We start from the raw sequence: 13,380 nt of genomic DNA on the forward strand, positions 1-13,380 counted from the left end.
TAAAGCAGGATTTTTATATAATTAATTAAAGTTTTAGTCATAAATCTCCCTAGCAGAGTCAGCCCCCCAAATTTGTCTAACTCCATGCCAATTGAATGCATGCAAGAAAAGACACACTGAACATGAAAGAGTGAAGAGAGAGCAAAATCTTACTTCATACAACCATTTGTATACTTTCTCAAGTACAATTTATCGGGTTTATGTACAGCAGGAACCAAGCGCCACCATGGTTCTCGCTATATATGTATATGGCTCCTGTTTTTTCTTTTGCTTTTCTTCTGAGGCTATATACACACATATATATAGCTCCTAATCTGCTGTATATATTGCTGCATAACCTGCTTCTGAATCTCTGATGGTTCAACCATCTCTGATGGTACTCACGATTGTTAGAGCCATGCATCCATCAGTTTCTCCGACCACCGGTTAGTTCAATCTAACCGCTCCAACCGTGCTTCATCAAACCTTGAACGTAGAATCGCTTTGTGGCATTAGTAGGGATGGAAGGTCTCTGATCCGATAGCCGCTGCCCCAGAAAGAGGCAAGACAAAGGCCCATGATAGCCATAGCAACTACTGAACATGCTGGTGGAACTGCCTGACTGCTCCCAAGGAACTGCGTAGCAAGGAGCCCTGCCAGGGTGGAGCTTTGCATTCCTGTGCATAATGAAATTGTCCTGCTAATTTCTTCTTCTTGCCTGCGACCAACACCAAAATTATTTTTGAGGAAAACCAGTTGCAACTCCTCAACAGAAAAATGCTAACGATCTGTTTTTGGTACGCAATTAGACACAGAGGAAGAGATTCTACCAAGAAGCTGGCTTCTTGTAATGATCGACGGTGTTTGATAAATTACACCGACTTCTACTTGCATAATGACGTAGTGCCCAGTGCCCACAACACAATAAAGCATGAAACATCTAGCTTAAATCCATCACAAGCGCCTACTAAAGAACATGTCAGATTTGGCAAAGTAGGCACACAAACAAGTCCTGGGTTTACAAGAGTTTTTTTACACTTAAGCAATTGACCCTCTACACCACAATGTTGCTGACCAAAAGTTATTCAATTAAGAAAAGAGAGGTGCACAAATCCATAATACAAGGGCAAAGACAAGGGGGTTAGCTTCTCATATCTCCATTATTTATAGGACAAGAAATTCAATGTGGGTGGAAGAGGGAAGGAGAAAGAATTAAAGCATTTAGAGGCACAATAAGAGAAGGAGATAGACCAAAAGGGGACCCCATGCTGCAATGACATTAATCAAGAGAGATAAGAAAAATCATTTAACTAAACTTCCACTTCCTCTATATTATATAGGCACTGCACGGCTGCACCAACAAATTAGTACTACCAAAACTTTCTATTCTCCCTTGACGCCTTCCAACACAAATACTACCTCAAAAATAGTTAAAACACAAGTCCAACACTAACACAACTTTCTAGACAAATTACAATACCTAATAAATACTTACTTCTAACTTCTAAGACAACTTATCTACTAACAACATCGTCCCAAGAAACTCTTAGACTTCCAAACGTACCATAATGATAATCACTCAAATGGAAAAGCATTAGCTGCTGGCACAACATTGGTCATTGCCACGGTTACTGGCTGTCAGAACAACATTATTCACGAAACTGTCCCTTTGACATTGACACTTGCAACATTGCCCTTTCAACACCAACTCATTCGACATTGAATTCCCTGTGGCACTACATCAACATCAAAGCAAGAATAAAATTACATTGCAAGGAAGGATAAACTTACCTAAACATTGGAATTTTGGAGACCAAATATCCCACAGCAAAGGCCACAGCATGAAATGTCAGTACTGGTAAAACCAGTCGGAGACCCTCCATGGACAAAATTTGGCTCCGATTTATAGCAAGAGGACTTCCGATGCACAAAGAAGTGCAAATCATTGCAACAAATGGCATCACTGGTTGAAGGACATTCACAACTGGTTTTGCGTAAGTATTAAGCACTAGTCCAAGGGTGATTGGAACAAGAACTACCTGACAAAAAACGTGAAGAAAATTTATTAGTAAAGACAAAGGGGATAGAATTATTTATAAATTTTCTTTTAATCACTTAACGCACGGTTCTTCTTACCTGTAATATTGACTTTGACATGGCAACAGCATCAACTGGAACAACAGATCCAATTAGAAGGACAGTCAGTAGAGGCGTAAAAAGTACTGATGCAATGGTTGTAGAGCTGGTTAGGAGAATGCTCAAGGCCACATCCCCTTTGCTCAAAAAACTGGCGTAGCTAGACAGCTGAGCTCCTGCAACACAAGATGTGAGCACAAAGCCTGCATAGAACATCCGAGACATGCCAAATGCTCTTGCAATTAATACTCCGAGGGCCGGCTTCAGCATATATTGTGTAATGAACCCAAGAGTCAATGGTAAAGGTCTGCAACAGAAGAAAGCTGAAGAACATTGGAAACAATTCAAAATCCACGAATGGATTACAATACCTCAATTTTCAGATGAAAAATAAAAAAGATAAAACAAGGTTGCACCTTTTAAATGCAAGGGCAAAATCATCAATAGAAAGTCGGATTCCAATAGACAACATGATCCCACCAAGAGCAGGGGCATATAGTTCCTTAGATACCCTACAGATGTTCAAAGTTCATAGCTCCTTCAGTTTTAAACCACTCTTAAACATTTAAATCCATAAATTAGTTGGGAAGAATTACACATTTTTCACGTAAATCTTAACAAAAACACAGCTTCTTTTGCCATGGCACACGCTGACTAGAAACTAGAAGACCTGTGAACAAGAAAAGCTAGGTGAACCCAGCCCCTTATCAGCCTTAAATCAAACACAAGCAGTCCCGAATTCTGATATGTAACTTTCATGGCCTTCTGTCTCTAAGATTACAACTAATAGGTATTTGCAGCTCTGAGAAGCACTCTCCACCTCTCTTTTTTCCAAGAAAAGAAAAATAAAATAGAAAGTCCAAAAGTTAAAGATTAAGAAATCGGGAGAAAAGAAATAATGAGAAATGCAAAAATATTAAATGAAAAACAATTAATTTTATATTAGAAAGGTAAAAACTGAAAGGAAAGTTTCAAAAACCCCATAAAAGAAAAAACTTTAATAATGAACAATAAAAATAAAAAACTTGAGAACAATTTCCTTAAATGCTTACATATTTATTGAAAAAAAAAAAAAAGAGAAAACAAGAACTCAGGACCGAAAGAATAATAGAATAGAAAACCCCATTTGCAGACAAATAACCAATATTTTAAACTGAACACTGAAAACCCAGTTAGAGAAGAACAATCAAAACCACATGCAAAAGTAGAAACTAACTAATCACAAAGCCACATGTAGAATTCGAAAACTTGATAAACCCAAAAGACCCACCAAGTGAAAGTGGAAGGCTGAGCAAGAGCAGCAATCGCAGTGGCAGCGACCACAAAGGGAAGCAATGCCGACAGAGCCTGGGATGAATCGCTCTTCTTCCCAACTTCGGTCATCGCATATGGGTTCACCCCAAACGACAGTAGGGACACGTTCCCCTCCCGCCACTGCAGACCCACTCTCCCTATGAACGGCGACGTGGAGCAAGCGAATATCGAAAGCTTAGTCGTCCTGTTGGCGAATCCATTGGAGCGCTTGGAAACCAAAGAGCAAGAAAATGAAGAAAAGGAAGAAGAGGAAGAGTGTGGCCTTAATGAAACGGAGAGGCTTGGCTTGGTTGGGGGAGAGAGGAAGAGGAAGGGAATTGAGGGCATTGAAGAAGTGGACATGGGGGTGGTGGTTGCGCCGCCGGTCAGTGGTTCTTTCCGGCGAGGTTTTAGGGAAGGAAGAAAAGGAGAGGTGGTGGGGAAGTGAGGAAGTGGATGAGATAATAGAGTGAATAGATATTTTTTTGTTGATATAAAAATTTCTCTTTCATTTAAAAAAAAAGGAAAAAAAGTTTTTTATTATGTTTTCATACAAGAATAATAATAATAATAATATTATATGAGAGGGACAGAGATTTGCGTGGGATGTGTTGTTTTTTCGCTTTCTGACATGTGACATTTGTTCAAGTGCTTCATATGACATCGTTTTCTTTTCGTGTGACCTTTTTATATTTAGAATTTAGAATTTATCATCTATGGGAGGAGTCCTGTTATGCGGCTGTCAAATTTAGACGTATATATTAAAAAAAAAAATTGTTATTATTTTTTGTTAGTTAAATTTTTATAAGTTAATATTCAATTTTTAATGTCTCAAAATTTGTTTTTAGATTCAAAACTAAAATTTAGGGATAGAAAGTTAACCGTTTAGAGATTGTATTACCCAAAAAGGATTTAATTATCCTAAATTGGGTGCTAATATTTCAAATTTAAATTTTTCTTTAATATCTCTTTCCTTTAATTTTTTTTTTTTTAAAAAAAAAAAAAGTAAAAAAAAGAAAGGTAAATTATCTGACGCTTGGCAACCGGAAATCTCTAATCCTATGGGAGAAGTCAAAGAGTTGATGGCATAGGAGTGAAGAAGAGCGATCAAGCCAGTTGCTTTATTTAATTTTGCCAAGGAGTCCTTTGCTTTTTTTATATTTGGTTTTCTGCTGTGATTATGCTTCTCTTTTGAGTAATTATAAGGGATTGGGATTGGGATTAAATTAGGTTGCTCTATTTTTTATTGAAATTTGGACCCATAAAACAAAGATAATGTTATACTTTCCAAATTTTTTTTTTTCAAAATTTGTTCTCCAAAAGTTGTAGGGCTCATCTTTTTCAAACAGTTGCTATGGTGCTTAACTTACATACTCGAAGCAGATAAACTCTATAACTCTAATTAAGTGGTTCAAATTTTGGGCAGTATAACTTACAACTCGAACCAAATAAAGTCTATAATCTCTTGATCTTATGCAAGTTGTTTTTCACACAACTTTGATATGATTTAAGGTATAGTCATTCCTTCAAAGTTCAAATGACAATTGTCTTATTATCACAATCCTCACCATACCATCGTATTTAGCAGCTTTTAATAAAGCATAACTTATCTTATTATCATTGTTAGCATTAGTGTCTACAATTTTCTTTATATACAATATGTTAATCCATATGTCGCTATCTCTTCAAAAATTATAATGAAAATAGAAAACGATATAATTAATTTTTGTGTTTATGATTTCAAAAAAAAAAAAAAAAAAATCCAAATGCAATCTATTCCCTCACTATTGTTGTTAATGAATTCGATGAATCTTGTTTCAGAACAGTTTTTTTTTTTTTCACCTTATTTTGCTTTGAAAAAAAAAAAAAAACAGATTGATTGGAAGAAAGTTGGGCGGAGTGGAGGTTCTGGGTTTTGTACACTCCACCCTTGGTTTGGCAAATTTCCACCGGAGTGTCTTCTTTCAAAATTTTATATCCAAACTTTTACATCCATTTCTCCGATCACAAGCAAAGTAGTTAAATACATAATCCATTAATCATAAGAAAAGCACTGTGATTGTACCAATTGAATAAATGTCCAAAATGTTTATTACTCTCACAATTAGACGGAAAAGGGCCACAAAAGAAAGGTAGAAATTGTAAGGACTCCTAAATAAATAGAGTTGATAATCAAGCCTTTTGCTAAAACTCTGACAACAGAAATAGAGTCCTTCAAGGTATACTACACCTGAGAGAAAGCGGGAGCATATAAGGATTACATTATATATTTTTTTTTCAATATTGTTGATATGTTTATATAGCTCTGTATTTATAGAGAGAAAATAACCTAGAACATATAAGGCAACATAATAGAATAATATCAAATATTATAACATCCCTCTCAAACTCAAGGTGTAAGCTTGAGTTTGAGAAAAAGAAAGGGAAATAAAGAGATTTTTTTTTTTTTTTTGGTTTCCCGGAGAGTGGCAGCTGGAGGTGGAGGACGACGGCTGTTGGCAATGACTTGGGCTAGAGCATTATTGAATTGATGGACTGAATTGGATTGGAGCCTTATAGGATAAGCTAGATTGGGTCGGTTACATGGGCTAAAATTGGCCAAAACTCGTGGACTATTGAATATGTTTTGACCCGAAATTACGTGACCCGGGTCTAACCCACTAAACCAGGTTGATTGCTTTAGACCGGTTTGGAGAGATTGACCCAATTGGCCTACTCAATTGAGCCGGGTTTGATGGATCTAAGTGAACCGGGTCTAACCCGTGGGCTGGATTGACTTGACTGGCTTGTTCGGCTGAGCCTTCTGGACTGGTTTGAGAGTGGGCTGGCTTAGGCAGGTGAGACGAATGAAGATTGAGTCGGTTCGAGTAGGAAAACCAGTGAACCGAACCAGATTCATACCCCCTAGGTTGGGTTGGCAGATCGGGTTGATGGATCCGTTGGGGTGCATTGGACGCTGACGTGTTCCCTAGGGTTGAGGTGGCACTGTCTGGGTGACACATGGCAACAAGAAGAAGGGAAACTCGTCTAGCGCTTGACGTACACGTGCTTTCCACTATGTGGTGCTGTGGCACGTGAAGCCCACGTGCAGAACTTCCGTCGGCGAATGGCAACGCGTTTGAGCCCGTAGGAATCACACGCTGATGGCTGAGGAGGCGATTCATGGGGATTGGAAGAGTGAGATCGTTGGAGAGAACACAAGAAAATGTCAAGGAAGTTGAAAGCCACAAGAAAGTGGCTCTGATTGCATGTTAAATATATATTGGAGAGCGGAAGAATGAGAGAGAAAATAAAGAAAGTGGAAGCATATAAGGACTACATTGTATATTCTCTTCAATATTGTTGATATGTTTACATAGCTCTCTATTTATAGAAAGAGAAGAAGCAGTGAGCAAAAAACCTTAGACTAAACCCTAGAACATATAAGACAACATAATAGAATAATATCAAATATTCTAACAGTTGAAATATAAGTCCCTAGACAAAAGTGTTGAATTGTGTAACGACCACAGTGAATATTTGGTGTTTTTTTTTTTTTTGTACTTTTATTTGTCACATTGAATAAGAAGGGGCAAAGCCTGGAATTGATGGTTGTGACCTTTCTTTTCCAATTTTTCCCTTTAACTTTTCAAAACTTAAACCCTTTCATCTGAACCTATCTCAAAATCTTTCTAAGTCTCCATCTTAAAGAACAAACAAGAGCGAAATGGCGTGAGAGAGAGAGAGAGAACGATTAACGACAATTTATCATGCACCACTTGCGCTGACGGATGACTTGCACATCCTCAGCCTTTGCGGCTGAACCAACTCCCCACAAGGCCATGCCTTGTGACCGGACTGACCTAAACCACTCCTTTAAAAACCATTGCACTAGTGAAGCTAAAACACCAACCATTTGTACCTTAATCTCTCTATTAAGATCTTAGTACTGTCCCTCCACATAACAAAACCTAGTTTCGCCCCTGAGCACCCAGATTATACCAATTGAATAAATGTCCAAAATGTTTACTACTCTTTATTAGTCACACCATTAGGTGAAAATGGCAAGAAAGAAAAGTAGAAATTGTAAGAAAGGACTCCTATATGAATAATCCATTTTGAATATCAACAAACTCTCTGAAAATAGAATCAGAGTCCTCTAAGGTTTACGAGTAATTCTAAAAATCTCTCTGAGTCCTTCTAAGAATGATGTGGCTATTAAAATTACCATTTGATTAAAATTCAATGATGATCAATCATGAGCCTAATGGTAATTTTATTAGACACATCATTTTTGGAGGAACTTAAGAGGGACTTATAGCACTATTTAAGGTTTACACCAGACATTATATCTTAATATCAACAAAAGTGGTGGATAGTTGTAAGATTTTACAAGTATGTTGAATTGTGTAACTACCTTACCTACCTCAATATGGTGAAGATTGTTTCATTTATAAGAAAGTTCGTTACAACTTTCTTATAAATGATCGAGTTCTATTTGTACATGACTTCTTCTCTAAAATCTTCAGGTTTTATTACAATTCTGTCGTGGTTGTTTTGCTTGATCATTATCTCTAACAATACCAATTAAAAACTAAATAAGAGAGAGAAGTTTTCATACTCTTACTCCACCACCCCTAAACCATTAATCTAAATTGATATTATTATGCCATAGATTTTAAACCAAAGATGTCAAATAGAAGCAAAGCAATTATCAAAACTGATAATAGAAAGAGTTGAAGGAGCAAAAGCAAAGGAAGAAAGGTTTTGATTCTTGATTAGTTTACAAATTATATTACAGAAAAAAAAAAAAAAAAAAAAAGAAGAAAGAAGAAGAAGATGACCCGATACAACACCTGAATATGCTGACATTCATTTATCTCAACTAGATATGCCTCGTTTATTCTCCCTCTCAATCGAATACACCCACCATCATTGCATTTGCATACACAGGAGCTGGCGCGACTAGTTTGCACAGACTGCAGAGTCTGCACTATATATCGTAGTTTACAAGGGGAATGGAAGAACCAATGAGCCGATTGCTCCGTCACATTTCACAATCTACGCAAAATCTTCCTGATCAAACTCACTCTGTGTATATGAAGTTCCATACCCAAAGCATCAAAAACAGAGCAACCCAGATGCACATAATGCAAAAACTTAAACTTGCAAAAATTCACAGACATGAGGCAAACGAAACCAAACCTCGGGCTCCACTGTCCTCGCTGCTACACAATCCGGCGGCGTTTCGAACAGCGACAAAGGGAATTGCTTATCAACCACGCCGACGTCGAAGTAAATCAAGCCGGAGCTGGGTATATCCACCCGAATCGCCTTCACTTGGAACCAAAGAAACAACTCCTGAGACAAAATCCCCGACAAGGATGCGATCTGACCGTAGCTTAGAGTCCCCGAAACGTTCCGATCGTAATGCAATGAGTTCTTGAAGTCGGCGTTGCAGGGCTGATCCAGGTGCACCTGGAACCGCCCGGTGTCATCAATGTCGAACTCTTTCACACCCTTGGGCAGCAGGCCCATCGGTAGCCCATGGGCCAGGAGGATTTCATATATCGACGACGACGACGACGATGGTAATACTAATGATTGATCTTTTGCACTGGAGAGTGGGATTGAAGTGTAGGAGATAAACGACAGAAAAGAGAGGCAAATCAATGGAAGTGGAAGCATTGTTAATTGAATTTTCGTTTCTTTGCTAATGCATAGAAAAATGGTGTATTATTAGTACAAGTGTTTAGGTGGTGGCTACTGTTACTACGAGAGAGAGAGAGAGAGGTGTTGAGGGAGTAGAAGGAAGGAGACAAGTGGTGCCAGCTTGAGTACAGAGAGGATTAGGAGGAGGAGAGTTATCCAATTATTGGTGGTGACCGCTTCGGCCTGTGGGCGGGACCCCTGTTCTTTGGAAAAATGGATGAGTCCAATGATTCTCACCCAGCAAATGCTAAACTTACACGTATATCAACATCGTGGGTTTTTTTGTCATTTTGGCACGTGGGAGGTGAAATTGGGGGGGTTGTTTAAGATAAACACACATCATTGGTGCTTGTCTGGTAGGTTTTGGTCATTTGCAAATTGTGTGATTAAAAATAGCCACCAGTCACGATTGGGATATTCACGACCTCCATCCATCCCTCTCATTAGAAAACTCAATCCAATACAAGATCAACGTTTCAATGAAACAAATGATTGACCTTTCGTATTTTCGAAGAAATTTGGCTCCAAATTAGTGTAAGTTTGATCTAAAAAAAGGATGTTGTCTTTCTCTATTTTTTATTTGAGAGCCCTATTATCCTGTTGGGCGTAAATTAGCCCTTTTTATAGCATTCAATCACCATGTGACACATTATCAATTTAAGAAAAAAGCAAAAAATAAAAGTGAGAACAATTACACCAAATCAAAATGTTAAAAAAAAAAAAAAAAAAACCCAAAAAACCTGTAGCCGGTGAGACCCACGCCGTGGGTCCAGCCAGACCAATGGCGTGGGTCTGGCATGCTGTGATCGGCCTCAAAACTCATTTCTAATACCCCAAAACCCGTTTCTAATACCTTAAAACTCGTTTTTTGATTGAAAACTAAAACTTAGAAGTGAAGAGTTAACCCTTTAGGAATTTTATAGCACTAAAGGTTGAAAAATGAGACTCACGGCACCGAAGAAAGTGACTCACGGCTGGGTCACGGCTAAACCCAGCCCTGGGTCACCCATTCTCTAAGCTCTTTCTCTCTTTGAGTTCAAATGAGCTCAAATATGGTGTATTTTGGTCCAAATTATTTTTGTGCACTTTTTATGTTTTTGCTTATGTATCAATTATTGATTGTGAGCTGTAAAAATGGGATTTTAAGGCTCAGCCTGATATAAGTTAAAGTCTTTTTATTTTTTATTTTTTTCAGTTAAAAAGGCAAAATATGGTCACCGGAGTGTTTACTCTACTTGTGCATGATCATGATAGCATGCGTCCACTGTGCATTACTCAGCAACACCCAAGTCAATGGACAAGCCAATAATCCTAAGCGCTTCCCATTAATGACGAGATTCGACCTTGAGATCTAACCCCTACTGATACAACCCAAATGACTATTAGGCCTTACTCTCACGCTTCCCATTATTTGAATTGGCTAATTAGGTTTTACTAAGCTCAAATCAAAAAGTCTAAGGCCGAGCTTTTCCTAAGAGTGAATCCTTAAAAAGGAAAGGAATGAAACTAAAGAACTAAATAAGATGGAATCAAATGAAATGAAATTTTTTTTTTTAAAAAAAAAAATTCTAAGACTTCCATTGATCAGTTCTAGTCATCTAATTAGAAAATGAAAAAAAATCAGTCTCACTTGTTTTTAATGATTGATTTTAAAAAGAGTTGTAAAGAAAAAGAACATAAAAATGACAAATAGCATGTTCCTAGGACATAAGAGTTAGTAAGGTGGTGGCATGATGAGATAAAGTTGTAGGCTATTCTTGATTGGCTCTTTTATTGATTATCCAACTGCACATCTTTGCTATCCAACAAGTCACATCTCTCGTTCTAATAATTTTACTTTAGAGAAACATACTCTTGCACATATCACGCAAAGGCACAGAAGGAGGAGTTATAGAGCGGAGAGGCCGAGGATTAAGATGGTGTGGTGTGTTGGCGATGATGATAGGTAAAGGAAGACATGTTTGGCTCGTAAAAACCAAGATCTAGACACCAAATTTGACATTAGTGCAAACCATTCGGGAGAAACTGAGCGGAGGTCGGAGGTGATGGTTACTTAACTCTCTTGAATTATTGTGGCTTATACAATTATCTAGGGGCAGTGGCGGAACAGCACTCTTTGGGGGTGTCGTGGATTTTTAATTTTTTTTTTTCTGACCCAAAATTTTTTTTTTTAAAAAAACTTTTTACCTACCCAAGTCACGGCACCCCCAATATTACTAGTATTACCATTACTTCTCAAAACAGTTTCGACTTTGCTGTCTTCAATAAGGTTGTCAAGTAAAGTAGGGTTGATGATCTTTTTTCCCATATCTTGTCCAGACGCCACCATCATCATTACCAAGCAAAGTAACTTCTCATCTCTGACTCTTAGTTGCTTTTGTGTTAGATTTTTGTTCTAATTTCTTTCTTTTACCTAATTTTAATTTGGAATTTTTCGATTTATTTTATCAGTTTCTTGAGGTTGTGCGGTGCACTGGGCGGTGGGGTGGGAACGATCGAACTCGATGATGCAACTGCCAAATTAGGTCTTGATCTGATTTCTCTTATTATTAATTCTCACCTATTTATCTTTTCTATTTGTAATTTTTTTGTTGTTTTCGTTTAATTATCTTCTGTTTGGACATTGGTTGCCTAGAAAATTGAATAAAAGTTAGTAAACCTATATGTTTGTATATATGGAGTCTGGTTATTTTAACGGCACCCCCAATATGAAATGTTTGCCTCCGTCACTGTCTAGGGGTGAAACTAATTGTACTAATCATTAACTACTTTTAAAGGCAGTTAGGAAAAAAAGCTAACTGCTTAGGCGTTTACGATTAGCGATTTTAGGTTTTGAAAAAACCGCTAACCGCTATGTATATATACATGTCGTTTTTGTGTTTAAATATATATAAAAATGTATAAAAATCTAGAAACGATGTCATATGTAATAGGGTATTATCGTATTACCATAGAAACGACAACGTTTTGTTTTTTTTTTAATTGTTTTAATTTTTTTCTTTTAAAAAGCGGTTATTTGAACACTAACTGCCGATTAATCGCATAGGCGATTAGCAGAAGCGGTTAGTAAATTTTACTAATTGTCTAGGTGGTTATAGTCTACGGTTTTAGCCAATAACCGCTAATCGTAACCGCCTTTTTACTCCTTCAATTATCTTCTAAACTTCAATCTCTTAATTTAATGAATCAATTTTTCTTTTCTCTTTTTTTTTTAAAAAAACACCTCATTATCCGATCAGATTAATCGGGTTGAAACGTTTTTTTTTTTTTCTTTTTTGAAATGGTTGAAACTTGAAATAAGCATGAATGATATAAAATATAATTAAATTGTAAACAAGGAATGATATTACAGAGAGGAGAAAACCCAAAATAAAAAATTAAAGGAAAGGCAGAGAAGTAAAAAGGACTTCTCCAGGACTGATCAAATCGCATTCTCTTTCTGTGGTTTGAAAAGAGGAAGAGAGAGGAAGATGATAAGAACTCGGTTGCTATGGTTCGGTGTGGGGTTTTCGGTGGCAGGAGCTGCAGTTTCCCGCTTGATCTGGAGAGACATTGGGATCGATCGCTACGCTCTCTTCTCAGATGTAAGTAGCCGCTTGTCAAACAAACATTTTCTCTTTTTTACTTTTAAAAAGATTAAACTTTTAATTGTTTCGTTTTCGTTTTCGTTTTACATTTTCTCTTTCCTTGTAGGTCAAGCAGAAATTTGATGCTCTGGAAGCCAGAGTCTTGAACCTCGAGGCAGTACCGAAATCGAGTTCTGGTCAGGTAATTCCTTCATCTTTTTTTGGGGGTTATTTTTTTTCACTAATTTGATTAATTCTTTTTATAATTTATACAATACGCCTCGGCGTTCCGACCACTAGACTCTGATTCTGTTATGAAGAAAGAAAAGTTGGAGAAAGTGAGATTATTAATTCAAGTTACCAATTTTCGGTCTATTTTTCATATGAGAAAAATTGTGAGACCCTTGTACTTAGTTGAAACTGAGGGTCGGTTGAGTTGAGATTCGATGGGCTTTATGTTCATTGTCAACCATTGCATTTGATTCCATAGCAGTCGTGGTGCCGACAACCATACTGTTTAGCTTGGTAGTTGCCGTTCTATGGAGTAATTTCCTATGAATGGCAATAGCCAAGGAGCTTATAGTTGCTTCAATATGCAAAAAGTAATGATACATTCCTAGATTCTTCATATGAGAAAAGTTGGCTAAGATGAAACTTTAAGTCCTTGACAAAGTTGAATGATTTGATTTCATCCGTTGGAGTTCATATGGACATC

The 13,380-nt window shown here is 37.3% G+C and overlaps 2 protein-coding genes and 1 long non-coding RNA gene across 4 annotated transcripts in view; 1 reads left to right on the top strand and 2 right to left on the bottom strand.

The window, feature by feature from the left end:
• Positions 1 to 137: 137 nt before the first annotated feature.
• On the bottom strand, positions 138 to 3,882 carry LOC132167223 (probable sodium/metabolite cotransporter BASS3, chloroplastic). 2 transcript variants are annotated; one of them, XM_059578129.1, is made up of 5 exons: positions 3,386 to 3,881; positions 2,532 to 2,627; positions 2,116 to 2,422; positions 1,771 to 2,018; positions 138 to 697 (listed from the first exon to the last, which is right to left on the bottom strand). In XM_059578129.1, the coding sequence occupies exons 1-5, from the start codon at positions 3,769 to 3,771 to the stop codon at positions 460 to 462; spliced, it is 1,275 nt and encodes a 424-aa protein (XP_059434112.1). In that variant the 5' UTR covers positions 3,772 to 3,881; the 3' UTR covers positions 138 to 459. The 2 variants fall into 2 exon arrangements, 1 of the variants encoding a protein (XP_059434112.1); XR_009438665.1 differs by having other exon boundaries at positions 609 to 697; positions 1,544 to 2,018; positions 3,386 to 3,882.
• Positions 3,883 to 8,134: 4,252 nt separating this feature from the next.
• LOC132161834 (uncharacterized) lies at positions 8,135 to 9,209 on the bottom strand. The gene is made up of 2 exons (XM_059572035.1): positions 8,593 to 9,209; positions 8,135 to 8,478 (listed from the first exon to the last, which is right to left on the bottom strand). Exons 1-2 carry the CDS (start codon positions 9,073 to 9,075, stop codon positions 8,449 to 8,451), a joined length of 513 nt encoding a protein of 170 aa, XP_059428018.1. The 5' UTR covers positions 9,076 to 9,209; the 3' UTR covers positions 8,135 to 8,448.
• Positions 9,210 to 12,592: 3,383 nt separating this feature from the next.
• LOC132186953 (uncharacterized) overlaps positions 12,593 to 13,380 on the top strand; it is a 6,515-nt gene continuing 5,727 nt past the window's right edge. The window contains exons 1-2 of the long non-coding RNA XR_009440779.1: positions 12,593 to 12,683; positions 12,802 to 12,867. This is a non-coding gene — a long non-coding RNA (uncharacterized LOC132186953). The remainder of the gene's footprint in view (positions 12,684 to 12,801; positions 12,868 to 13,380) is intronic.

This window comes from Corylus avellana, chromosome ca1 (genome assembly GCF_901000735.1).
Source record: "Corylus avellana chromosome ca1, CavTom2PMs-1.0".
Lineage (NCBI taxonomy): Eukaryota > Viridiplantae > Streptophyta > Magnoliopsida > Fagales > Betulaceae > Corylus > Corylus avellana.

Excerpts from the sequence above, each read along its gene's own strand:
- LOC132167223 (XM_059578129.1), bottom strand. The coding sequence starts at position 3,771 with ATGTCCACTTCTTCAATGCCCTCAATTCCCTTCCTCTTCCTCTCTCCC. Across the intron at positions 2,628-3,385 it reads CAGCCTTCCACTTTCACTTG|GGTATCTAAGGAACTATATG; the intron begins GTGGGTCTTTTG and ends GAACATCTGTAG. Across the intron at positions 698-1,770 it reads TCCAAAATTCCAATGTTTAG|GCAAGAAGAAGAAATTAGCA; the intron begins GTAAGTTTATCC and ends TGTTGGTCGCAG.
- LOC132161834 (XM_059572035.1), bottom strand. The coding sequence starts at position 9,075 with ATGCTTCCACTTCCATTGATTTGCCTCTCTTTTCTGTCGTTTATCTCC. Across the intron at positions 8,479-8,592 it reads CGAGGACAGTGGAGCCCGAG|AGTGAGTTTGATCAGGAAGA; the intron begins GTTTGGTTTCGT and ends TCATATACACAG.